We start from the raw sequence: 26,889 nt of genomic DNA, 5'->3' as shown, positions 1-26,889 counted from the left end.
CAAACATGAGCATCTGATACAGAGGCTGCTTTTGTGGGATGGTTTTTTGGTCTGGCTCTTTGCATTTCGAAGGGCTTTGCGCACTTGAAGGCAAGACAATCCGGCAGATGCCATTGTCGCCGAGGCGTTGGTTTAAATACACGAATATTTACTCGGGGCAGCGAAGCCCACCAATGCGGCGATTCACACTTACGCACATTAACACGACATCCAAAGTACAGTGTGTACTCTGCGGCAACACACCGTACATATAGCGCGATAAGTGAAGGCAAATAGCCGAGGTGATAAAAGTCTGTTTGCCAGGCCAAACAAAAGTAACGCCTCATGAGAATGGCCATCGGCAGAGTAATTCCCCGAGCAAAGCCTTCACCAATCAGATCTGGGAGGGTAATGACTGCCCCTCGGTTTCATTAAAACTTCATTTAATGTAGGTGTTTGTCAGGTTGACCTTTTTTTCGGTATTTGGAGAACACTGTTTACTCATTTGAAATCAAACTTTACCACTTTCCTAATACAACATTTACCAATCACAATTATTAACACAAGTTTTGTACGTGATTTTTATAATATTGAACCAATAAAATATCCAAATAACATCATTGCTTTTGGTTGTTTTTAAGAGCAAATAATTAGAGCTCATGATACTTAACATTTCGGTGATTGATTGATAACAAACTTTTACTGTGTCTATAGAAGATATAACTTTTTAACTCAATTTGTGAATTTTAAATTAAGAATACCTTAAGGTCATATTAAGTAAGATATATATAAAGACTTGTACGATTTAACAAATCCCACAATAAACTTTATCAAAATTATAGCCAATATTCTTGAAATTCAAAATGTTGAGTATTTTTTTAAAAATACAAATCACATTGTAAATTTTTCAAAGGTATTAATAGGTTGTTCGAAGTAGATTTTATTGAATCTCAGTAACTATTAAATTGTCAATGTATAAAAAAGAAGTTGTATTTCATTTTTATTTAACCTAAGAGCTTGACAACACCATGTGATATATCACTGTTAATTTAAATGGGCATCCAAATAATTATTAAGCTATCTGAAAAAAAACCCTCGTCTTTTCTGACACATAACTCACTCAACCAAATTCGGAATAAAGTATACTTGAGAAGTAGAAAGTCCATTGTGCATCACAGAGTTCGACACTGTAATTTACTTTTCCGTATGAAATGCACATTAGATGGGCTCGCGAGTGCTTTTCTTCTATGGTATTTCCATTTCGCGCACAGCCCAATCAAAAACCCTACGACGATTTATGGGTCTACATAAATTCAGGGAATATTGTACGCCGCTACCATACCCACCGCAGTTAATCCGATTATGAAACGCAGCGTTTGGTGGGTCCGTGTTGGCGATGACTGTGGCGATTGTGATGTGAACGATAATAATATCCCACATTATTTTGCATTGCAGATAGGCCCAAACACCTGGCTACAGAATGCCCTTAAGATTACGGCCTAACCAAATCGTCAGAAGTCATCGTGTACGAGAAGTGTTAAGTGAAATGGGCTTTAAAACTTGGACATTAAACGATGAGTTCCGTGGACCACCCAATAATAAACTCCAGAACGTCCACTCAGCAGTCAACGGCGAAGGCGAATCCTCGGCTCAAGTTGAGTTGTTATGCTTCAGTTGAGTGTTGGCAAATATTTAACGTAGTATAAATATCCCTCGGAAACCCAGACTCCCCATCTTCGGGGCATTGTTGTTATCTGCCCGCTTTTTTGGGGGTGGAAAGCCCTCGTCGTCGGTCTGTGTATAACACAGAAAAAATCTAATTTTCCAACTTTTTACGACATTCGCTTGCCAGTTCTGCGGCAATTTCATAAATATTTTCCGCTTCTTTGCGTTTGCATACTTTGTATGCAAAAAAACATGCCATCATCAGAACATTATCCCGCCGCGTGTAAATGAAATTCTCCTTGTCTGCCCGAGTTCCTCCGGCTCTTCTCCGCCCCCTCTCCCCCTTCCCCCCCCTGAATTTATCCTCCAGTCTGCAGAAGCGGGAAAACGACTGCGATTGTGGTAACAGAAGCGAAAATGGGGGAGCATCGCGGGCAAGTCGAGGGTTGTTGACTTATATCATTTATCATAAGGAATTAGGTTCAAGCTTGTTATTAATATTAGACTGGGCTGGGCTGTAGCTCCACCCCCCCACTCCCCCTCCCCTCGTGGTACTTCTCGACAATCCACAACCCCCTGGTCGGCGTGAAGCCGTTAACGTGCGAGAGCGTTAATAAAGTTCATAAAATAAACAAAGTCCGCAGTCAACATGTGAAATTAAAATCTTTGCCGCTGTCAATTGGCGATGAGAAGAGCTCTCCGCCGGCAGTCTATTAAAAAGTAAATCTTCCACTTTATCGCCAGGCGAGTGCGGGACTTGGACAGATACCATTAAGCTATTCCTTTTTATTGGTTTATGAGAGACGATATTGACAATCTGGCGCAATTGTTGCGTCGGTTAATTGAAGTATCCAAATGATAAGAAATTAAAGTAATATGAAGAAAAGAGCGTTTCATATCTCGCAGCGATCAAAGCAATCTGTTTAGAAAAGAATAAAGACAAGAATCGTTAAGAGTTTCAAGGTATAAACACTTTTCTTTATGTTGACCATCTTTCAAAGAAATTATGTAATTTAAAGTTTGTCGTTAGATTCGTTTCCCAAATAAAGAAATTATAACATTCGGAGTGAATTTCTTTACAATACCTCTATAAACTAGAACACAAAACTAATAACTCTTAATAATGGGCTTTATAACTTTTACTAAAGGGTCAAATCAACTAATTTTAAAATAAATGTACGTACATAATTTATTAATAGCAGAATACCATGGAATTTGTTTTAAGAAAATTATCACCTCAATACAAAAGCATCTTTAAATTTTTAGCTTTTTTCAGAGTTCCTTTATTACTGTTAAATTGAATTCAAAAATTAATTATTTTATTGAAAAAGTATTGATTAAAGCAATAATATGTTTTAATTACATTAATAATGTTTTACATAAAATGTTCTACATATCTAATATATTGAATTTACAAATGTAAAAACCAGTAAGTTTGTAAAACTTGCAAACAAATACAAATAAATAAAGTTTACAAACTTGTTTACTTTTACCTTGATATTATGCTGACGCAACAGAAAATAGTTGTCATACGCTTATCCCTTCCGAATGAAATACATAATGTTTTTACAGATACAAAGTACTACGTAGACGTGCTACCAATTTGCCGTGTTGCGTAATGTCCGACTGTTTTTGAGGAGCCGACAACTGCACGGCAAGCGATGACAATGCAGCAGGACATGGCCCCTCACAATTCCGCATCCTCGAGATGCCGCGTCCCTCGGATACAAACTACTAACCATACCCGCCATCCCTCTGCGATTCCTATTCCTCGGAGGTCCTGGCAACTCCTGCATGGCGGAATGTGAAGCGGAAAAAGCTGAAAAAGCGGCGGTACGTGTGCAACCCCCTTCGAGCGAGTATATAGCCTGCTGCCTTCCCCTAGGAGCGGTTTTATTTTTCCGTTTTCCCTGCCATTCCCTGCCCCTGCCCCTGCCCCTCCCCCCTGCCCCTCCTATTCCCTGCCATTCCATTCCGTTTTCGCTGACCGTAAGCCACGCCCTGTGCATGTTGAAGCGAGTGCAACAACACGAACAACTGTTAGATACGAGCGAAAAAGTCGAATGAAAAGAGCCAAGATAAACACTTAAGCCTAACAAAAAACGATAAAACCGCCAGGAGGAAAAGTTTGCCAAAGGTAACAATCTATGTAGAATGTTTTATGGCCGAAAAGCAGGGGAGGTGGTCCGGTGGGCCACACATGTCCAATATTCTCTTAACGCGATAAAAATGAAGTAGCAACATTGAAATCTGGCCAAGAGGGAGCAAGAGCGGGGTGTTGGCCATTTTTTCGGGAGGTGGCAACGGACGGCCGAAAAAACACAGAAACATCAGTTACATTTTGTTCTCGGTCTCTTTCGCTCGCTGTGCCCCTCTGGGGTATAGATATTTCTGTATCCATGGGTCTAACCAACCCTCCACCCCCTCCACTCCCCGCAATGAAACACTTTCTCCAAACCTCCCGAAACTTTTTCCTGCACGCGCCCATGAACGAATAAAAAGATAGCGTGGTTAAACGCGCTTATTTCGGTTTATGATTAAATTTATTACATGTACATCCAACCACAGCCCATCCAAAAATAACAAAATAAAAGTAAAGAAAATGGGTTTTTTTTTTGGTGGGGGGGAGGGGGGATGGGAAAAAGTTTTTTGTGGGACCCCTTTTAAATTTAATTACGTTTTGCGGCCCCCGAAAAAAAAATCTAAAACTTTGATCTAATTGGTCATTCTGCTAAGCTTAACCCTTATTATTTTTGATGAGCGCTCTTTCTAATTAGGTTGGGCGAAATTGATTTCAACGAGCACAATTCCCAAGTGGCAAATAGTCCTTCTCGTTCTGGCTTAGCAGCGCAGAGCGAGTGTCGCCGTGCAAAAGTATCTTTTTATCTGGCTGCCTGTGTTTCTACGATTGCGAAGCAGGGATGTGGCTGTAGCTACGGCCTCGGATGTATCTGTGGATGTGCCAATCGAACCCCGAACCTGGCGCTAGCTCCGGCGCTCGTGCTCGCTCGCTCTGCTCCTGGTTTCCTTTCCCCAGCACAAAAACAAAAAAAACAAAATAAGAAAAAATCGTAGAGCCACCACCAACACCACCCCCCGAAGTATCTTTTTCCCTGAAGCTGTAGCTGTATCTCGTCCTCTCTCTGTCGTGTCTTCGGTTCTCGTACCTTTCGGACTTTTTCGTCGCTGCTGCCTCGTTTATTTATGATTATCTGTGTACAACTTGTTCCATGTTCATCGCATGTCGATGATGGCTGTATGCTGAATGCTGTATGCCGTATGCCGTATGGCGTACATAGAGCTTCAGTATCTATCTGGTTTGTTTGCTACACTCCGAGCATTAAACCCTGTCCCGGGGTGCATACAGGTACGACTGCAGATGCACCTCCCCACAGATACAGATACACAGGCAGGAGGTGCCCCCATCTGCCCTCTGCAGACCCCCTCGATTCGGATGCCCAGATAGAGAAGAGCACTCCTTTGTCTTCTGCTCCTCTGCTGGTCGTTCATTAATGGCTGGTTGGTCGGTTAGCTGGTTGGCTGCATCTTGGCCCACTTGCCATTAGCAACTTCTCGGATTGCAGCCGTGTAATCGTCAAGACAGCAGCCGCATTCCCGTTGCTCCTCCCCCAGAACTCAGAAATCTACTTCGTCACCCTCAAATATAAATCAAATTTCTTGAAATTTTAATTATTTTAAACGTGAGGGAACATTTTACGTTTTTTATGTGAGACTTGCCCCCATCTGAAAATTCACTATTGTCAGTTTTAAAGCTTTAATGTTAAATAAATTCAAAACTTATTTTGTTATTTTCTTAAATATGTAATTTTACAAAATTAACTTGATAAAAAATGACTCTGTCACCGTTTTTTCAACACACGTCTCTTAATACATTTATTTTAAGAAAACATTAACGATAAACAACATTTTCTTATGTGTTTATTGTAGCTATTGGCTAAGTCCTCACAACACAGTAATTCTCCGATCATTGTAGCTAAACTTAATTAATAAGCTTCCCAGCTAAAACAAAATCTTTAAAAATATTTTATCTTCTTAAAAATCGATTGACTATCACTTTTTTTAACTTTTATTTTAAGCACTTGATATGGCCATTATATCAATCATTTCAATATTCAGGATAAATCAAACTTTGTAGTTAAAAATATTTTCCTAACAACTTATTGAGTTGTCCCATTAAAACTAACCAAAGCTTTTAAATGTACTATTAAATTGCAAAGCAAGTGTCTGTTGTCCCTTTTCCCCCAATCTGACTACTTTCTTTCAATAAGAATCCCCAATTTCGGTACTTATTACAAGTTTTCGCTGCTCTTCAATAAACCTCCTTGAAGAAAATCAATCAAAAACATTGTATAAAGAGGCGAAATCCAGCAGACGCACAGGCATAACCGCAGGCTCAAGGGAACTCCCGAGATAAGTCCTCCGGGAAAGTTAGGAAAAGGAAAGGGAATTGGGGGGGCAATAAAATCCCCAACGAATCAATACTTGAACTATACTCCTCGGGCGGAGGCAAAAGCGAAGGCCCGACCGCAACTATACGCCCAAAAGCCCGGCGAGTCAAAGTGATTACACCGGAGCGGAGCACACAAACACCTTTTCATTTGTATCTATTAGATTAAAATTCATGTCGACGTTTGTAGACGCGTACTCGGGTACGCACTCCGCACCGCAACACGCGCTTGCAGATACGAAGATACAAAGATACATAGATACGAAAAATGGTGTGTGCTTGGCTTGACTTCACTTGGCGCTGGGCTCAGCTCACAATCATCATTGGCCTGGTCTCGTCTGGTGCTCCTGAGCTCCACGAGCTATCTGCAAACAAGAAGAGATACATTCGGGGGCAAACGAAGAGGGGGCCGGCTACGTATCCCCCAGATACGAAGCTCAACGAAGCGAGGCGAAGCCATCAATATACAGATACAATACGACTACATGGCCAACACACAGATACTCGTACTCTGTGGCAACAAGCGAAGTACAAAGGATACAAATATATCTCGTGTTCGAAATATAAAAATCGTTAAACAAAGACTGGCGTTGTTTCTGGATTTGGATCGACTGCGACTAACGACTATGTTGGCTTGGTGGTGGGAGATGGAGGGGGGTTTTTTTTTTTTGGGGAGTTGGCTTTGGCATCATCTTGCCCTCCCGCTTTTGCTTGCGGCCATTTGGGGCAACTTTTCCGTGTACTCTGTCTCACTCTTTCTGGGCTCTCTTAGCGCCAGTAAGCCCGCCTCGAAAAAGGTTGCTTCTGGCTGGCCGAAACCCCCTCTTCCCCCCGGTTTCGCCCCCTTTTTTCCCCGCCCATGGGACAAGTTGGTGCTGCGGTTGCCAGTGTTGTTGCAGTTGTTGCTGCCGTGTTTCTGCACAGAAGGCGACGGCAATTTTGTAGGCGCGCCAATGGGTTAACGTGATCTGAATTTGTTGCTCGCAAGCCAATTAATGTCGCTCTGAATTAAAAAGAAGATACTGATGCCAGATACAGATACGGATCGTAAAAGTCACTTAAAGTGGGTTAACCAAGAAACACCATTTTCTTTTTCGTCATAAGAATAATGTAAGTGATCCCAAGTAAAGAGAAAAGGGTTAAATTTAAAATGAATTTGGATTAGTTATATTCGACTATATTTTATTTTCTAACCATATTACAAAAAATAAACACTTTTATTAAAATATCAATATTTTTTTGGCGATCATTGTTATTAATATTATTATTTGGACAATTGTATTTTTTTTATTTTTTTTATTATTAATTCGATAATTTTTTTTTTTTAAATAAAATTGATAAAAATGATATTTTAATAGTTGTTAACTATTTTTATTATCATTCTATGTTTCATGATCAAAAGATTTAAAAAATTTTAAAAAAAGAGTACAAAATTATATATTTTCGTTCATGGAAAAAAATAAAAGGCATTCCTTTTCAAGAAAATAACCTTAACCTCATGTGAGTGACCTTAATACGGTGGTTGGTTAAACTTTTATTTTGGCATTGTCAATCCATTAATTTTCATGAAAACTTACGGACCGTCGTCCCCGTGGACAGCGAACCCCTTAATAAATGACTATCGAAAAACTAATCGTTAATGTCGGAGCAATGGAAAAGGATAAAGCTTCGGTGACTTCATTTAAATGTTGTAAGAATTTGTTTACTGCGTGTGCGACACCGAGCTCAGGTGGGCGGCAAGGAAAATGGGGGTGTGGCAGCGGGGGATAACCACCGATTGCCAGGAACGACAAAGTAGCTTTCGAATGTACTCCAAGTACACACGTTGAATACATATGTAGCACATAAACGCCATCCCGCTCTAACAGCTGCCGTCACTTCTCTCGAGTGGCGTTTCAATTAATTAGAAAAAGTTAAAGAAACGCCACGGCAAGAGGCAAAAACAAAAAACAAATACCTACATAATAAAATGTAAGAGCGTATGTTGTAGCAGCAAAAGCAGCAGCGACGGCAGCTGCGGTGGCGTTTTTGTTGGAGCAGCGCGAAAGATGCCACCAATCCAGCCAAAGAGCCAAAGCGGTCAAGAGGGGGGCGGGGTGGGCCGGAGGGTCTCTTTGGGGAGTGGGGCTTTAGGGGGGTGGGGGTACTGCCAACTGCGACTGCGGCAGAGGCGGATGATAAAACATTACCCATCGCGTTGGCCCAACCTCTTCACGAGTCTCGTTCATGTTCATCAGGCTTTTCTTTTTTCATCAGCGGCGAAAAGCGAGAAGCGAGCGTAAACACTTTGCTTTCATACGTCGCGACGTTCGTGTTGTTGTGTTGTTTATGGCAACAACTACACGTAGCAACACCCACGGCAGCAGCAGCAGCAGCAGCAACTGCGGCGGCAGCAGCAACAGCAGCAAGTAGCAGCGTTGCAACAGCAGCAGCAACAGCAGCAACAACAGCAGCAGCAACAAGAGCAGCAACAACATCAGCAACAACAGCAGCAACAACAACCGCCTACAAATACATACATCGGCATTTACAACAACACGCAATAACAGCCATTTTTCTAGTTGTTAAGTTAATTTTTTCATGTTCTGCCGCTCGGTGTTGCTGCTGCTGCTGCTGCCGCTGGCGTGCCATCTCGCTTGCACACCAGCAACTCGACAGCCAACGCGAGCAACTTGCGATATTGCTGCTGTCGCTGCCGTTGGATGCGATTCGTGGGCAGCGCCGCAGCGGCTATAGCCATCCCGCTCTCGCCGGCCGCAGCTGGCAGATACTTTATTTATGGTCACAAGCAGGCGGTAGATACTTTTTTGCCCCCTCTGGTCTAACCAACCGGTTCGCTCTGTCTCCCTTGCTCTTGCAGTGGCTGTGAAGGTTGCGACGGGGGAGAGGGGGGAGGGAGGGAGCTATAGCCACCGATTCCGATTCCAATCCCCCAATGCCACACACAGCCAGAGCGGCCAGCCCACTTATAATGATAATCATTATTGCCGTTGTTGCCGTTCGTGTTCGTCGTCGTGCCGCCTCGTTTGCTACTTTTTCCACCTCACAGATACTTTTCGCACGCACACATCTCTACTTCGAACACACACAGATACTTCACTACTCTCAAAAAGAGCAAAGAGAACGCACTAATACCAGAGAAAAGGAAGTAAAAATAAGGGGAGAAACCAGTTTTACGCTCTCTCTCGCTCACAAATACAGTGGAAACGGGTGAAAGTATCTATGTGGTGGTGCGTGGACGACTCGCTGCTGTTGTTGTTGCTGTTGCCTGCGCTGTTTTTCGATTGTCGGTTGTCGTGTAATTCCCATTTGTCGTACACTTTGTAGTTGCTCAAGAAACTCATGTTAGTCTACTTTTGACTGTTACGCAGATTGTTCGTATCGTTCGTGTCCGCCGCAGTGGCTGTGTGAAAATAATAATACTGCTGTGCTCTCTGCCCGCCGCTCGCCGTCGTTCTGCGAGCTGGATTCAGAATTGGGAATCGGATTCAGATACCACACCGTCTCAGATTCATTCGTGCTTCGTTTGCTCGACCTCGCATCCTCCGGATAGCTCCTCCAATCTCCGATCCGATTCGATTCGATCCGTAACCCCCGTCGGATTTAACCGGATTTACGGTGCCCCCAGTAGCGCCTGCTGTTGGCCGTTGGCTGTCGCGTCAGTTGGCCAGCTCCTTTTCGCCGTCGGCAAGTGCAAATAAGTGAAAGAAAATACATAAAAAACATACGACTTAAAAAAACTATACTCCCAAGCCGGATTTAACTCAAAATCACCACTCAAAAAACAAACAAACTAGTTCGGATCAATCACAGATCACTTTCGGATTATACATACTTCGGTTCAGTGCGCGCGAGTCCATCGATCGGTGCATCGTAACTTTAAGATTTGCTTTATAGTTTTAGTTAAAAGCAAAAATTAATATTAAATGACAGTGCACAGTAATGAAACCGGTATCTGTTTAGTAATGGTGCGTACTTCAATTTGTTTTCAATTTTATTACTTGTAAGATGGCCTGTTAATGGCTGACTTTGACATTTGAATAGTGACAATTTGATTGCATTTGCGCAAACCCGTTTGTTGATCGCGAAATCCATCCTAGGATCACCAGAAGTAAATCAACCGAACACATGTATAAGTGTACAAGCAGTGGGATTTTGCTGTGTTCGTAATGCCCTAACATTTTGATTTGGCAAACGGAAGACATGGTTTTAAAAATAAAACAGATAAAAATGTTCAGATCGATGTCTGCCAAATCCGTTTGAAAATGTCAGGACCACAAGTGTGCTACATTAGCTGAACACACGAAAAACTGGCTGCCAATTCGAAAAATTTCTTTTATCTATGTCTTTGGTTGTTAACCAAGCTGGCAAGGTCACTTCGTACTTTCCTTAGTCACAGTTGAAGGTGTGTGGAAAGCCAATAAGATTTCAGACTTACTTCCTCCCCTCTGGCCATAATAATCCCCTTTCTTTTGGCCTGTTTGGTAATCCAATCCTCTGGCAAATATGCCCAGTTAATATTGCCATCTTGCCCAAATGTAATCACTTAAACTCGACACTTGAGCATATATTTATATACACACTCGATCGCTGAGTGCAAGAGGCAACTTGTGGCGCAACACTAAAGCCGAAACAGAATATCAGGAAAATATTAAATGCTGTTTAAACAAACATGCCCAGAGTGACATGAATGGTTGTTATTCTATACCCATTCAATAATGGCTACCCGAATATAAGTTTAGTCCCCCAGTATATGACCACTTCTGCTTAATATTGAAGTCCAAATACATTGCCTGCAGCTAGATAGTCGATAATCATCGGCGGCTGATTCAAAGAGCCAGCTGATAAGGAAGCGTATAGTGGATCCATCCATCCATCCAGCAAACACCGGGAATTAATTTTTAATCGCATAGGGCCACTTGAGTTGTCACTTGATGAAAGCACGAGACGCAACAGCAACACCAACACCAACAGCAACAGCAACACCGTATCCCAACAGCAACACATTGCGGCGGTATCAATCACGACCGATACAACATGCAGCTCTGTGACCGCCGGCCTGCGATAAAATCGTATCTTACGCCTCGGATCATTTGTAAAATGTTAAACGGGAAGAGCGGCCCCAAGAAGTGGAGAAGTTAACCAAAGAGGCAGCGATAAACAAACCTGAAACTTGTTTGTTCCCCCGTTGTCGCATGTGCGAATGTGTACGTTGCTCTTGTCCAGTGTTGTTGCTGTTGCACTGCTGTTGCTGTTGTTGCAGTTGACTAAAAGTGTTGACAAAAGTGCGCGATAGGCTTATGTGCACACACAGACACACACTATACTATATAGCGTCCCGATCCAGGCAGTCATTGGACAACTTACAATCAAATTGCTCTTAGGACGTTGCCGTTAACGTTGCTGGTTGTCGATGTTGCTGGTTGTCGATGCAGTTGTTGCTATTGCTGTTGCCGCTGTCGTCGTTGGCAGCAATCGGCTGTGTAATTTAAATCAATGTTGTCAATCGAAAACATGATTTGTTGGTAATGGCGGCCCCACTTTGAAGATCGTCCCGGGGAAAGGGGTTTGGGTTTGGGTATTGGTATGGGATCGGAATCGGGATCGGGAAAGCGGAGGTGGGGGAAGAGTTTCGTTTTATTGACTGAGACAGCGGTTCGGGATCCCTGTTCTGGGGCTCCGAGGTTCTGAAGGGCCCGTGGACAGCCCACAACCCACTGGAGAGACGCGCTTATCGCGCTGATAAGGGGCAACGTTTTTAATTAAGTTTTAGTGCCAGCTGGTAGCTGGGTACAGTAGACCGTCTATTGGGGCTTTTTATCCATCGCAAGAAGCAGCGCTTTAATGGGCCGCCATAAACTTGAGAAATGGATTGGAGAAGATCAAAGTCGTATAATCAAATTTATGAAATACATATCGGGGATGGGAAACTTTTTGGTGAATTATCGATTTAAATTAGTCTCGTTTTGGGATTAGTGCTTGTTTAATTTTATTCGAATATGGCCTATTGCTTGGGAAAGAGTGCACATTTATTTGATTTTATGCATTTCCTCTTGTTGTTATTTCCTTATTGAATGAATCTTTTATTATAACATTAAATAATGTACAGCAAAGTCTTAAATTAATTTTTTAACATTCTTTATAAATTTTAAAACTAATTTAATTGATTTTCTTTTTTTTTTTTGATTGGGTACTACTTCACATGACTTTACCTTTACAAAGTTTTTTGGACAATAAATTAAATATATTACAACTAACTATAGTTTTTAATATCAACCATATCTTGTTCCAACCTTTTTCTATTTGCAAAAATGATCATCAACCTCAAATCATCATAAAGTGAAAGAGAGAAAAGAATTTAGGTGATAAAAACAAAATTTTATATTATAGGGGTATTTCTAAAACCTCGAATAAATGATTAACTATTATTGCTTTTCGTTCTATTGCAGAATGCCGTTTCAACTCACCTTGCCACCTCGTCGCCCAACACGCCTCCAACCAACGCTCCGCAGAGTCCGCCGTCGACGCTGCCCACGCTCGCCTGTACCGCCGCCCAGCCGCTAAGTGCACCCGGAATCGCCGGGCCAGGCCACAGTGGCATGGTGACCTCGACGGTGCCGCCGGGCGCCCGCTCCACCTCGCCGTGCGGCCCGTCCGCCGGCATGCCCGCCCTCTCCCTCGTGGGCGCCCCGCCCCCCGGGCCGCACTCCTCCGCCCCCGGTGGAGCACCGGCGCCCGGAGCGGGCAACCCGCCCAACCGCTGCTGTGATACGGGTCGCACCATCTACACGGATCCGGTGAGCGGCCAGACGATCTGCTCCTGCCAGTACGACATGCTCAACTACCAGCGACTAGCCGCCGCCGGAGGAGTCCCGCTCGGCGTCTATCCGGAGGGCATGTCCGCCTACCTCTCCGGCATCGCCGCGGATCAGCCGCCGTTCTACGCCAATCCGGTAAGTGAACTCAGTCGTGGACAAATATTTGAAATTGGGGAGACCTATAGACTTACACTCAGGGAAAACCATGAACCAAAATGTAATAGTTCAATATCGATTAACTTTCGCAGTGATAAATATAAGTGATCTTAGAGATAGAGGTGTTCTAAATATTTAGGAAATTAGAAACAATATACATCTTTTAAAATTGCGATTATGGTTTTTAAAAAGCTTTCCATAAAACAATATTTCTTAAATTTCAATAACGGATAAGCAATGCAAAGCCAATAATTGATTAAAAAATAGTTCACATTAATAAAAGAGTTTGTCTAAAACATAAATATTATAATGATTTAAAATGCATGTTTAGCATAAAATAAAAGTTAAAGCCTGAAATGAATTGTTCAATTTGTGCCATCTTAAATTGGATATATTTCTGGCCATTCAAAGTTCAGTGATATAATTTTGTTTATACCTAACCAAAATGTATTTTTGGTTTTATAACTATTTTGTTTTCTGTGCATAATAAAGCCTGTTCATAAGTCATATGCCCCGAACAATGGCGCAATAAATTTGTGAATTTGTCGAGTCGAGGAGCGGGAGACCACCATCGAAGTTGAAGTTGAAGTCGCGTCGTCATTTGATCGTGTACCGTGTCCCTGTGCCGTCTATGCTTCCGAACTTGTGCTGGCCTACAGCGGAGCCTCGCTTGGAGCGATTTGTCAGGCGTGGGGGCCACAGGTCCACAGGTCCCCAGTACTTAGGGCCTAAGCCTACGCCTGACCTTTCGTTCGCCCCAGTGATATTTCAAGTCACATTGTGCAGGCGAGACCGCAGAGTTGCGAAATATTGTTGGCTTAACTCGATCTGCAAGTCGTTCGGGGGATCGGATCGGATCGGAATCCCTACGAACTGCTGCACTGTCCGAATTTATGGACAATGGACTGTGGCATGTCTTGGTTTGGTCACCACATGTCCGGCGCTTCGCCGTCGGCCCTTTGTTCGCCTCGCATTGCTTCTAATAGCATCATGTAATTTGCCTTTGTTTGCCAACAATTCTATTTGGACACAATGTTCTCGGGGACCACATGCGGAGCCCAAGGACTGGACACCCATTGGTTTGGTTTAGGTTTGGGTTTGGGTTTGTGTATTCCACTCTGGCATGTGTTCGATTCTGGCGAAAATTTAGGTGGTTTTGGAGAAACTGCATTTACCAGTCAATCGAACTAAATACAATGTCTCACAAAATGTTTTGAGGAAAGTTAGGCGGAATGGGAAAGCTGTAATTCAATGTGTATCCTATTTTTAATTGTCTGTAAAACTGTTAAAAGGAGCGTAATTGAATGGGGGAAAACCAGAGTCATTGATTAATGTGCATTATGTACATTCCTTACTTGTTGAAATTGTTGTTGAATTCGGTTTAAAAATGTTTGTGGCTGAGAAAAATAGTTGTTCATTTAAAGTGTATTAAAGTATTCAAAGAACTCGTAGATACAAAAATGTTTTAGATAAACTGTAATTAATTTATGACATTTGATACATTCCTTCTTGAATTTTTTTTTTTGAACTATTTTTAAAATGTTGACAAATTTAGTACAAAATCCTCCGTTTAAATTTCAAGTTCTGTTTTATTTAATTCCCAAAATCAAACATAAAATGCCATTTAAACTGACACAGGTATTTACTTCAAATTAAATGTTCAAATTTGTCTTCGAATCGGTGGGCAATTTCGGTTCTCCTTTGTGGAGGCCTCCTTCTCTGGACTCCCTAACAGCGCCCATTAAATATGATCCGATAAAATGTCGCATTCAAAAGTGAACACATAAATTTATTTGCTTACAAGCCAAAAAGAAAAAAGTCTTAAAAGCTGACGGCGACGGCACTCGGGGCAAAAGAAACAGAAGCAGAACTCGAAAAGAAAAGAGCTGACGACTGTGAAATTGAAACTGAGAGTTTAATGAATGGCCCGTTGAGTATTTAGAATGCCACTACTGGAGATGGAGATGGAGATGAAGTGGAATGAAAATCGGGAAAGGGCTAACTCTGCATAGTTGTTGTCACTAAACACAGTCGGTGGGTGAAAACAATATGTGCTGATCTCTGTGAACGAACGCTAATGTGTGATTAAATATTATCGCAGTCAAGTGATTTAAGTGCAATCTTGCTGTCCACCATTGGTGTTTCGCGTAATAAAATATTCAAAACGAAATTAGCATTTGAACTGGTTTACTTCGAGGTAGGGGGATAATGTGATAAAATTAGAGAACCGGTCTGCACTCAGTAGCTGTATAAATTTAGCCATTGTGCCCAAACAAATTATGAAAGTCGCAACGAAAGGCATCGATCAGATCGATCGGAGCACTATATATATACATATATTCCATCCGCCCGCTGACACGGCAATTTAGTACGATGTGATTGAAGTGTCATGTGGCCGGGGCACTTGAGATCACGGAGGATTTACACGGCTCAGTATTGATGGCAGCGTTTAAAAGACAAAACAGGTCGGGTCGTGGCATCTGCTAAATAAATCATCCGGGGTCGTAATTAGTCACTTCAGCCGCCGGCGCTAAACTGGAGCGATTTCTCTTTGTGTCGCTATCCACATCCACGGCCGTATAGATATACATGTAGATACAGCCTAGTTGTAAAAGTGTCTGCTCAATGCGGTGGATTCATTACTTTGACACGAGCTGTCAAGCGGCTGTCAGTTTGCCGCAGCGCGGGAATATATATCCCGCTCCCAAAAACTCCGTCTCCGACTCCGACTCCGAGTATGTGACTCCGGTTTGAAGGTGGATGACGATGACGATGACGACTCCAGTGGATGAGACGGTGCACCGCGGCGGCATCGCTGTCATTTCAAATGGCACAAGATACATTTGAAGAGCGCCGCCCGCTAACAAATAGGCTGAGCCCAGGCCGCGCCCGGTGTTTTGCCTTGCGTCCCTTTTCCGCTCTCCCGGTTTTCCCGGTTTTCCCAGTTTTCCATCTTGTGTTTTTTTGGGGGGCGTCGACGGCCGCTGCCGCCTCGTACCTTATTAATAAATTTGTCAACACGCAAGTGACAGCCTGTCAGCCTGTCCGCCCTCCGTTCGTCCCAGTGCGATCCATTCATCCGTTTATCTGTTTATCCTTAAGTCCGAAATTGACTGCGACCCCGGCGCATATGTTGCATCCTGCACTCGCTGTTCACTGACACTCGGAGAAATTAATTTTGTTAATTGCCGAATGTCGGCCTTAATTTAAAATGGGTCTTTTGTTGGGTTCCTGTTGCGGGGAATATATTTTGGAATTCTCTCTGCGTCAAGGGAAATTCGAAATGTATCAATCTAATTGATTTGAAACATTTCAGGATAATAGAGAGAGTATTAAACGTATTCCGAAAATAGTTCTTTGTATTTGTATTCTCTGTATTTTTTTTAGTTCGATAAATGTTTGATAAATTGATTTTTTCAATATTTTCTGTTTTAATTTGTGAGGAAAATTCTAATTTTTTCAAGCACTACAATAAAATATTTAAATATACTAGTTCGTGATTTAAAAAATATATCAAAAAAAGTCTTAGAGCCTTAAAATTATAATTTTCAGAATTTATTATTTATTCATTTATTATTTCCTTAAATCTAAACTGGATCTAATAGTCACAGAAAATCATACTTCATTTGAACCAAAAGAACTAATTAAGTTAAGGCTAAGGACAACATTTTTTTTTGGTAAATTTTAAGCTAAGTAACTTTCAAAGTCTAATGAGGGTCCTCCGAGTTCCACTTAAACTTTCCCTACGCAAAAAGGGGAGCCTGGAGCCTTCGACCCGAATGCGAACACACAAGCCATACTGAAAACAGGGCGGATGGGTGTTTTTAGACACTTGACGCTGGGCAAGTAGCCAAAATGGTATATTGACTTTTCCCCAGTTTAAGTGCCGCAACATCATCAACGACAACAATGCAAGCATGAAATTTCACACTCGACAACATAGTCGCACTGGGTTTTCCACCCAACAAAAGGCTGACTGTATGGCTGGCTCAAATGTGCGGTATACGCTCATATCCTGTGGGAGTCACAAAAACTTTTGCCCCCGGCAAGTTTGCTACAAAATGTAGCAGAAAGCAACTACAAATCGGACCACTCTCTTTCGCACTGGAACCGAACGAACCGTAAGGGCAATCCCACTCCAGATATCACACTCTGGCATCATAGAGAAAACAACCCCGAGATATGGCCACTCGTACAGCCTCCCGACCACGAACTCCCGATCCTGGAACATCCTGCTGCTCCTTGGAACCTTGGCTACATGCACTGATTTGTCAACTTTTGAAAATGTCGAAGTGTTGTCGTGTTGTTTTTTGGGGGTTGCTTTTCTAATGGCAAGGTGACGGGTGAGTGGGTGTTTTGGGGTTGGGGTTCGGGGGTGGGGGTGGGGTACTTATGGGTAGGGAAGTAGGTTGTGTGCCAAAGTACTAAATACATTTACTGCTCGCACCAATCTCATTGTTGTTGCCGTAAGTGTTGTGGAAAGTTTTTGTGTTGCTGCCGTTGTTGTTTGGCTTTTTGGCAAAGTTGAAAATGTTCGTTAACAGTAAATTTTGCACTTTTATATGGGTGGCAAAGGAAAAGGAAGCACTGTGCCTTGGTATTTGTGTGTAGGGCTGTGTGTGTGTGAAGGCCTGAATGGCCGCCCTGCCTACAACAAACAAATTAGCAGTCATGGCAACGCATTCGAACAACGTACAAACAAACAGGCAACACGACCAGCAACATCAACACCAACAACAGCAACCTCAGTGGAACAACTTTATAAGCGAGTTGTGAAAAAAAAGTGTCATCGGGAGTTGGGAGCTCCAGTTTTAAAAGGGGAAGAAACCAAAAGGTGCACAGAAAAAAATTTGGATTTTAAAGTAACATTTTCATTTAAAACACAAGGAATGGCCAACCAAATCTATGCCCATATATAATAACTATTTTTTAGTTTCAAAATGATTTTTTACTTCCGTATTTCAAATTTTATGGGAAAAAGCTTTTATGGCAAATTTCACAATTTCACTAATCTTAAAATAATATAATAATTGTCTAATATAAATCATACAAATTCTTTTTGATACTACAAAAATTATTGGTTTAATTCTCAAACGGAAATTGAACAGTTTTATCAATTTGAAATGTTATCAGTGTAGATTAGCTCTCCTAGGACAGAACGCATTCTTTGGCGCGACTCAAACTCAGCGCTGTCGTCAATTTCAATTTCAATTTCGATTCCGACTCCAATTCGGAATACGAATCCGATTCCAATTCCGATTCCATTCATTCTTCGCTGTACAGGCGGGAATGCGGCGGGCAAACGTGCGTTTATTTTTAAATCGAAGCAGCAATTAATTAACTCGACCCGTCATTACGCGCATCGCTCAAATCGTGGCGCATCAGGGCGACAGACCACAGGAGCCGGAGGCCCCTCACCTCCCCTTTTCCCCAAAAACCCCAGCCATATAATCCCCAGGCACTGCCCATTGACGTTTGGCGTGAAGGGAACACAGTCGCAGAATTTCCTTGGTAATGAAGACAAAGTCCCATTTTAATTTGAATTATTTAATTTGCCCGCAGACAGGAGATGGGTGAAGGGGATTCCGAGGGATCTGGGACCTGAGAATTGAGAACTGGGAACTGGGAGCCGGCAAACCGCACTTCCCGATGCGTGAAACGACGCACTCCGGTTGTTAAGATCCAGCGGATCAGACATCTAACCACTTGAGGTCTTGCGGCCAACAGTGGTCACTCATTCATGTTCGTCCGGTGGGTGGGGAAAAGTTTCTCGAGCTTGTTCAACTCAAATTCAGACTTTGGCTTACAATTTTCTTACCAAATATTAGCTTTGCCTGTGCAGAGATGATTAATGGGAAATGTTAACAGACTAATTATAAGGGGTTATTGAGGGTATTTGTGGCGTATAATATTTCTAGGAGAATTTTTTATATGCCTAACCATTTACAAAGATTTATTTTGGGAAATAAAACTTAACTTTAATTTGAACATCATGGAAATACTACTTATTTTAGGGCTTAAACTAGTTCTTTAAAGTTGAAAAGCTTAAGGCACTTTAGGTTTGAGATGCTAAGAAAGCTTATGCTTACATATTCGTATTAAATGTATTCTTCTGTAAAGTTTCTTTAAAATTTAAAAGGTTTTAAATATTGATCTATCAACTAACCTTTGCTACCATTTAAAACCAAACCCAATTTGGTAGAAATCGATGGGCTAATGTAAAAATCTTTCCCGATTCGCTGATGGTGGTCACATTGGGGGACATTTAATGCCCAAGTACACAATTCACAAACCGTAGGAACAAGCTCTAGTGATAAAACTACAAACATTTTGCAAATGCATAAACATTGTTGCGGAAGAACAAGCAATCGGCAATATGCGATCTGCGCTACAACGCTTTTACAATTGCAGTTGTCGTCGCCAGTGGTAATGCAATATTTAACTCGAAAACGAGTTGTATCTGTGCGGTGGCTGCTGTGGATGTTGCTGCTGCAGATGTTGCTGCTGCAACTGTTGCTGCTCCTGCTGCCAGTGCTGCCGCATCGCAGTATTGGTAATAATAAACGCAGACGCAAACATGTCGAATGTTGTTAATATTAACCACCGCCAGCGCAAATCCCGGCACGGGTGCGTTTTCCACCAGAGAATCGAGCTGCAATAGCTACCAGCTACTGTTGCTCCGTGGAGATACTTTCCTGGTAGCCGGCAACAATTTATTATATGCGCTTTGCCCGCATCGACATCATGGCCTACACGCACTCGCTGCCAAACACGCACGACACAGATTCGGATTTTGAGTCGGAGTCGGAGTCGGAGTCGGGATCCTATCCCATCCTCAGCCCCGACTTTTGCCCAATTCCTGTGATAGCCGGGCGTGATTATTGTAAAGGTTGTAAAACGTAAACCGGTTTCGGTCGAGCTCTGGGTTGGGAGCTTCCATTGAGAAATAGGAGCAGCCTGTTGTAATTTAATATAGTCTGTCCCAAAACGCTGTCCATGTTCGGCTAACTGACTTCTGCAATGGCAAGGAGTCACCGTCTTCTTCTCCACTCAGAAAATAATAATCCTCAACTCTGAAATCGGATGCAAAGAAAAATCTTCATGTTTTGTTAAAAAAAATTGAACGTTATATAAACTGGTTTAAAAAATTCAGAGCAACTTCTTGCCTTCAATGAATTAATGTACAATTTCTGATCGCATTAAACATATGTTTAAATTTATTGAAGAAAAGTATTCTTGGTTCTTTTTTTAGCTTACAAAATATTTGTTTCTTTCACACACATAAAGTAATCTTTTTATGGCATAAGCTGTGTTTCTGAATTTAAAAAAGAAATATGTTAATTCATTCTCAAGTGTTTTAGCAATATCATAACCTAAATGGAAAGGAAAAGAAAATATTTAAAGTTATTAGAGAAAAAGAGAAACGTTTGCTTGATCGACAGATACGTTTTTTTAATTTGAAAAGCCTATTGCTGAGCTTGGAGAACGTTGTTCCATAGAAATCTGAAAGGGAATTCAAGATCCTAACATGCGAAATATGATTATCATTATTTTTTTCGAGTGCCGGACCTGTCAAAGGGCCTTGGCCCTGGAGTTAACCTGGCCCTCGAGATCTGTGGCTGTTGCTTTTGCTGTTTATCAGTCTATCGCCGCTGTACTCGCACTCACCACATGCTGCGCAAACGAGTCTCTTACCGGGGCAGAAGGAACCTTTTGGCCAGACCGATACAGAGACCCCGGGGAAAGACTACTCTCACTCCTACTCCTACTCCAAGTCGATGGTCGGCGATAGCGATGTTGCAACAGCAACAGCAACGGCAACATCAGCGCAACAGCAACATTTTCGTGTTGGCGACATAAAAATATTTCCGCTTTGGCAGCAATCTGGCCAGACGCTCGTCGCGACACCGAGACAATAGATTTTGGGACCTGCATCCGAGAGTATCCTGCACTCGTCCTGCGGTGCCATGTAGATCTGTATCGGGCTGGTTCTCATTGATTTCGCATCTTGTTTTCGTACCCCCGCTGTTTTTCGGCTGGCGACTATTTGCAACTTGCTTGTCATAACTGCGGCTGGGGTTTTTTTTTACTGACGAATATGCCCCCGAAATCGGGTATATATAATACTATAGGCTATGGTGATTTTAGTGGAATCAGCAGCTGCCTCTGTCGCTCCGTCATTATCGCCTTAACAGCTGGCAAATGTCGCAGCGAGTTGAGACAAGACGCGCAGATAATTGTCGTGTTAAACTTAATCAGCGCTCTATATTACACGCCTGTCCCACGCCTATCAGTGCCAAAGTCTGTGTTCCTAAATGTTTTCTGTGATTCCTATCAACTGCCTAATGGCGAAATGTGCATGTACTAGCTCTGCGATTAAGGAGGCAATCTCTGGCAACTCCGAACGCAGTGCAGACGCGAGCTATTTGCTCCTAAAGTCACTGCCAGAGTCACGACATGCCCACATGCTCGCCTGATGCTGGTCAGATTGTGGCCGGCTTATCACTACAAATGCTCCACAGTGGGGCTAACTTGTGGTCTAATAAATTACTCAGTTTATAGAATAACACGAATTATGTTAGTGACATTTTTCGTATGTAAAAAAAACCATAGTGCCAGTTTATACATTCATTTACCTTGGCCGTGATATGTTAGATTAATTTAGATATTTATCGATCGAGAATTTTTTATGTTTTTTCTGTCAGTAATATTTTAGCTATTACATTATTTACCTTTACAATACTTCTGATAGGAAACTATTTTAACCTAATACGGAAATTTTATTACAGTTTTTCAAGTGTAATTTAAATCTTATTAATTTTTTTTAAGAACCTTTAAGGTCAACAAAAATGTTGAGCACTTTTAAAGCAGCTAACGCCCGTTTCTTCCATAAATGTTTAATAGATTCAAAATAAATGAGCAATCATTTTTTTTCTCTGTTTTGTTGATAAGGCATCCATAGAATCAAAAAAATAGACCCGAAGATGTCTTAATGATTTGTTTAACATGATTTTTAATAATTTTGGTTCAAGGTCTGGCCCATTGCTCTCGGGGTCAATCTAAATTCAGAAATACGTCTGGAAATTAGTCTAAAATTAAAATGACAAAACAACTAACAAAAATTTGTGTTATCTGTGTGTTTATTTCAGGCTGGGATCGATCTGAAGGAGAACCTGGTGGCCGGAGCATCGCCCTGGCCATATCCCTCGATGTATCACCCCTACGATGCGGCCTTCGCCGGCTATCCGTTCAACAGGTAAGGATTAGTCATAGTTTGGCAGAAAGTACGAGTGTCTGAATCCGACAGATACTTCCCCATGGCCATTACCAGCTCATTCCCATTCCCAATCCCATTCCTATACCCATTCCCAATCGATAAACCCCGATGGTGGTCCGCTGAAAGGCGTCGATCGGAACGTGAGTGGGATTGGGATTGGTATTGGGTTTGGGATTGAGGTGCTGCAGGTGCGTGCAGGTGCATTTAAATGCCGGCTCGGAAAAGTGCGTTCGAATAGTAAAAGTCCGGCATATTGGCACGCAGGCGCAGTGGCATTCGAATTTCCAATTTCCCCCGCAGCCCGCCGGCAATTTATTCGCTTGTAATTGATCGTTTGCACGTCGGCGGGCTGCTTCCGCCGATCGCAGTGAAGCGCACCTCCAAAACCCAAGCCCAATCCCAAACCAAAAAACCACAAACACTGCAGTGGTCAAAGTGACATAAATTTCCAAACACAATTGCCGGCTAAACAATCGACAACATCCCGTCACGTCACCTCACGTTTCGGACAGGTACAACGTTGGGCCCATTGTTTCCCCTGTAATTGACACTCATAACAAAATTTGATAGTTGACTCATGCAGCTACTGTTGATATCGATGCGTTGTTGCGTTGTTGTGTTGTTGTGTTGTCTATCGACCAGCCATATTCGCCATAAATCAATTTTGAGTTATTTCGCCGTGACGTGCTGGCTGTTGGCGAATTCGATTCAAAATTCAGGAGGAATACGATGGGGCCCCACCTTTAATTTTTTGCCCACAGCAGCATTACCCATGGGGGCGTCGTTGTTGTCGTCACCAATCATTTACAGCGCTGATAGGAAAATTAAAAAAATGTATTCAGCTGTCAGGTGATCAAAGGCAGAGTGCCTGTCTGCGCAGGTGTTTCGCACTCGGCGACACTTTGCATTCAAACTTAAATTAATTAATGCAGCGAACGCAGCAGAGTCGTTCCTATATAGCATCCAGTTGACATCGTTGTCATCCGCTCTTCTCGCCGTTCGCTTCGGTTCGGATGGGATGGGATCGGATCGGGCAGCTGTCTGAAAACTACAAATGAGACAGCTACACATGTATGCGATGCGATGCGATGGCTCTGTCTCTCCCCCGTAGCTGTTTTGCATTCCGAACACTGCGAAAAAACAATGCTAGGTCCTAAAATCAAAAATGTTATTATCCCTTTTAGGGTAACAAAAATTCTAAAAGGAAGTAGCCCATTTGGTATCCTCATTTCATTTGTACTTATTTTGTACCCCAATTAAATTATTTGCCCATTTCAATAATCCATATAAAAAATTGTAAAATCCATGTTTTCCCATTATGCATTTCCATTTGGCTTTTTTTATATATTATATTAGCTATAATATTATTTCGTTTTTTAAACTCTAAAAATCAAGTTGGGAATTATAGAGGGCTGAAAGAAAATATGTAGCAGAAAACTTTAAAAAATTAAATTCATATTTGATAGTTTTATTTAAAAAACACATTTGAGCTACCAAAAAAAATCCACTCTAAAGAAAGTTATTGCCTACATATGAAAACAAAGTGTATCTCCCAGTGTAGTAAAGCATTCCGGCATATATATACCCCCCGTCGCAATGTATATATACCAATATACTAAAAACGTTCATGTTAACTGCCCACAAAAAGCGATAAAGGACAGTTGTCGTTCGAGGAGGCATGCGGCGACATTCGACCATCGACCATCGATGGCACAGTGGGATGGGGAGCAATGTGTCAGACCGCAAACTGCACGGGCATAAATGTTCTGGGCCCATGCAAATGCGTTTATGATGAACAAATTTAACGCAGAACAAAGCCGCCCGCCCACCGTCGCATGGTTGTTGGGCAGTTTAACAAATTGCAACAATTGTTTGGGCCCGGCGCATATTTAAAGAACTCCAAACGACCTGGCAACAGCTGGGTCTGCATTCCATTCTGACCTTAATCACCTGCTGGCAATTCGGGGAATGGTCGTTGGCCGTTTTCTTATCGCACAAATGATGTCCGCACCAGACTTGCAAGCCCCGTCTAATTTGGCCTTTTCTTCGCTTATTTCTTGCAGCTACGGCATGGATTTGAACGGGGCCAGGAGGAAGAACGCCACCCGCGAGACCACCTCCACATTGAAGGCCTGGCTCAACGAGCACAAGAAGAACCCGTACCCCACCAAGGGCGAGAAAATAATGCTGGCCATTATCACCAAGATGACGCTGACGCAGGTGTCCACGTGGTTCGCCAACGCGAGAAGAAGACTGAAAAAGGAGAACAAGATGACCTGGGAGCCCAGGAATCGCGTCGACGACGATGACGCTAATATCGACGATGACGACGATAAGAACACGGAGGATAATGATCTGCTAGGTAAGAGATGTAACATATTAACACTATTTCATAATTAATCACTAAAAAAAAATGCTCTGAAAAAATAGTCGGAAATTGTCCCCTTAAACTTGAAACTTATTTGCGGAGAAACAAAAAAATTAAAGATTGAGCTTATATTTACTTTTGGTACTCTGGCACCGTAATATATTATTTTGACAAACTTTTTCTATTCATTTTTATTCAAGCCGTTGACTCACACCTTAAGATTTCTAAAAAAAACTTAGGCAATGATCTATATTAAGTGATTAATAAAAAAATAGATTCTAAATTTACTGGTTTGTACAAATGTTTTACATAAAATGAAATAAGTTTGTTCAAAAATATTGAGAAAAATATCCAAAGAAATATTTAAATGTATCATAAAGAATATTTTTTGATAAAAAGCCCTTTTAAGTAGGCAACAAATTATATAAAAGGGCTTTGGTTAGCGGGAATCTTATATTCGTGGCACTCAGATATTGCTTAAAAAGTAATATATGTAGTATTATCTTTTCTTGATTTTATTCTAATTTTCGCCACCTCTTTTTTGACTCCTTGCAGATGCCAAGGACTCCGGCGTGGGCTCCACGGACGACAAGGACCGCTCCGGTCGCCTGGCCGACATGATGGCCGACCGCCCGGGCGAGAGCAACAACAGCGAGTGGTCCGAGTCGCGACCAGGATCGCCGAATGGCTCACCGGACCTGTACGACCGCCCCGGCAGCATGCCGCCAGGCGCCCACCCCCTCTTCCACCCCGCCGCCCTGCACCACCACTTCCGGCCGCCGGCGGGATCGCCTCCAGACATAGCCGCCTACCACCACCACCAGCAGCAGCTGCTGCAGCAGCACCAACAGGCGCAGCAGAACTCGCTGCAGACAGCGGTGGGGGGGCACGGCAAAGCCGAGGATCTGGTCGCTGGCCGACATGGCCTCCAAGGACAGCAAGGACTCGAGCTCCGGGCCCAAGGACAATCTCGTCGACCTACCGCCTGCACATCCCGGCTTCTACGGACATCCTGGCCAGCAGCCCTCACCGGGAAAGATTCTATCGCCCCTGGCGGCCAGGATTCCCAACTATTCACCCTACGTCCGCCCGGATTTGTACCGAGGATTCTATGGACCAGCTGCGGCGCACTTGAGTGCTCCCACGCAGGAGTTCCTCGAGCATCAGCGCAGTTTCGGAGCCAGTTTGGCGGCCCACAATGGACCGCTCGGAATGAATCCGCTGCTGTGGAAGGCGGCGGTTTCGGGAGCAGCCAATGGACCCCACTTTGCACCGCTCAGCCTGACGACCTCGGGAGGATCGGGTGGCCCACAGCAGGTGGCCCCACCGCCCGTGGCCTCGCCCTCCGCCTCCAGTTCGTCCTCGTCCATGGGCTGCGACGTGGTCCATATACCCACGAGCAGTGGACAATCGGCGGCGCAGCACATGATGGGACCAATATCCAGCAACTCCACCGCCTCGTCCTCCAGCTCGCACTCCGGAAAGATATCGCCCGGCGTGAATGTGACCTCGCTGAGTGCAAAGCCATGACATCCATCGGCATCCTCTCCGGATCCGGCGGCCCCAGTTGCCTCGCCCATCTCCGCCTTCCGCTCGCTGATCGCCTTCCGGGAGCAGCAGAAGCTCACGCTCCTGCGGCCGTAGTCACTTATAGTTTCGGCTCCGATTCCGCTTCCGATTACGATTGCGAGGCCCGGGCTTGAAAGGTATAATTACACTTTCGGACAATAATTTACAATGTGATTATTCGGTATTTTGATTAACGCCGCTTATACCAAATAGCAAGCAGAAAACATAAAAAAAACCAGCTGAAATGCAGCGGTTCCTTTTGGCATGGGCCCCCAACAAAATGAATGTGACAACTAATGAAATTCGAAACAAAACAAAAGAAACTAAATACAAAAAAAAACACACCCAACCGCTGCCCCAGACGTTGTGCAATTTTGTGGAGAAGATAATCCAAAAACCATTTGAAGATACGTTAATTTAATTACATACAACTTATGCAATCAGAGCTTATAGGATGTAAATTGGAAGATATATAGCAGGGCGACATCAATGAATACATACATACCCGACCACTAAACATAACCGAGATGATGGCAGATCCGTAACACCCACTAAATTATAGAAGCACAATTCCTGGCAGCTAGGTCCA

The 26,889-nt window shown here is 42.9% G+C and overlaps 1 protein-coding gene across 1 annotated transcript; it reads left to right on the top strand.

The window, feature by feature from the left end:
• The first annotated feature begins 9,704 nt into the window (after positions 1-9,704).
• On the top strand, positions 9,705-26,375 carry LOC108053250 (homeobox protein caupolican). Its single transcript, XM_017135852.2, is given in 6 exon segments — positions 9,705-10,080; positions 12,562-13,065; positions 22,236-22,342; positions 24,427-24,725; positions 25,287-25,612; positions 25,614-26,375. Coding segments are annotated over 6 exon segments (2,040 nt in total). The 5' UTR covers positions 9,705-10,038.
• Positions 26,376-26,889: the final 514 nt, after the last annotated feature.

The sequence above is a fragment of the Drosophila rhopaloa genome, unplaced genomic scaffold (assembly GCF_018152115.1).
Source record: "Drosophila rhopaloa isolate 14029-0021.01 unplaced genomic scaffold, ASM1815211v1 contig_163, whole genome shotgun sequence".
NCBI lineage: Eukaryota > Metazoa > Arthropoda > Insecta > Diptera > Drosophilidae > Drosophila > Drosophila rhopaloa.
This window is presented reverse-complemented; position numbering and strand designations above follow the sequence as displayed.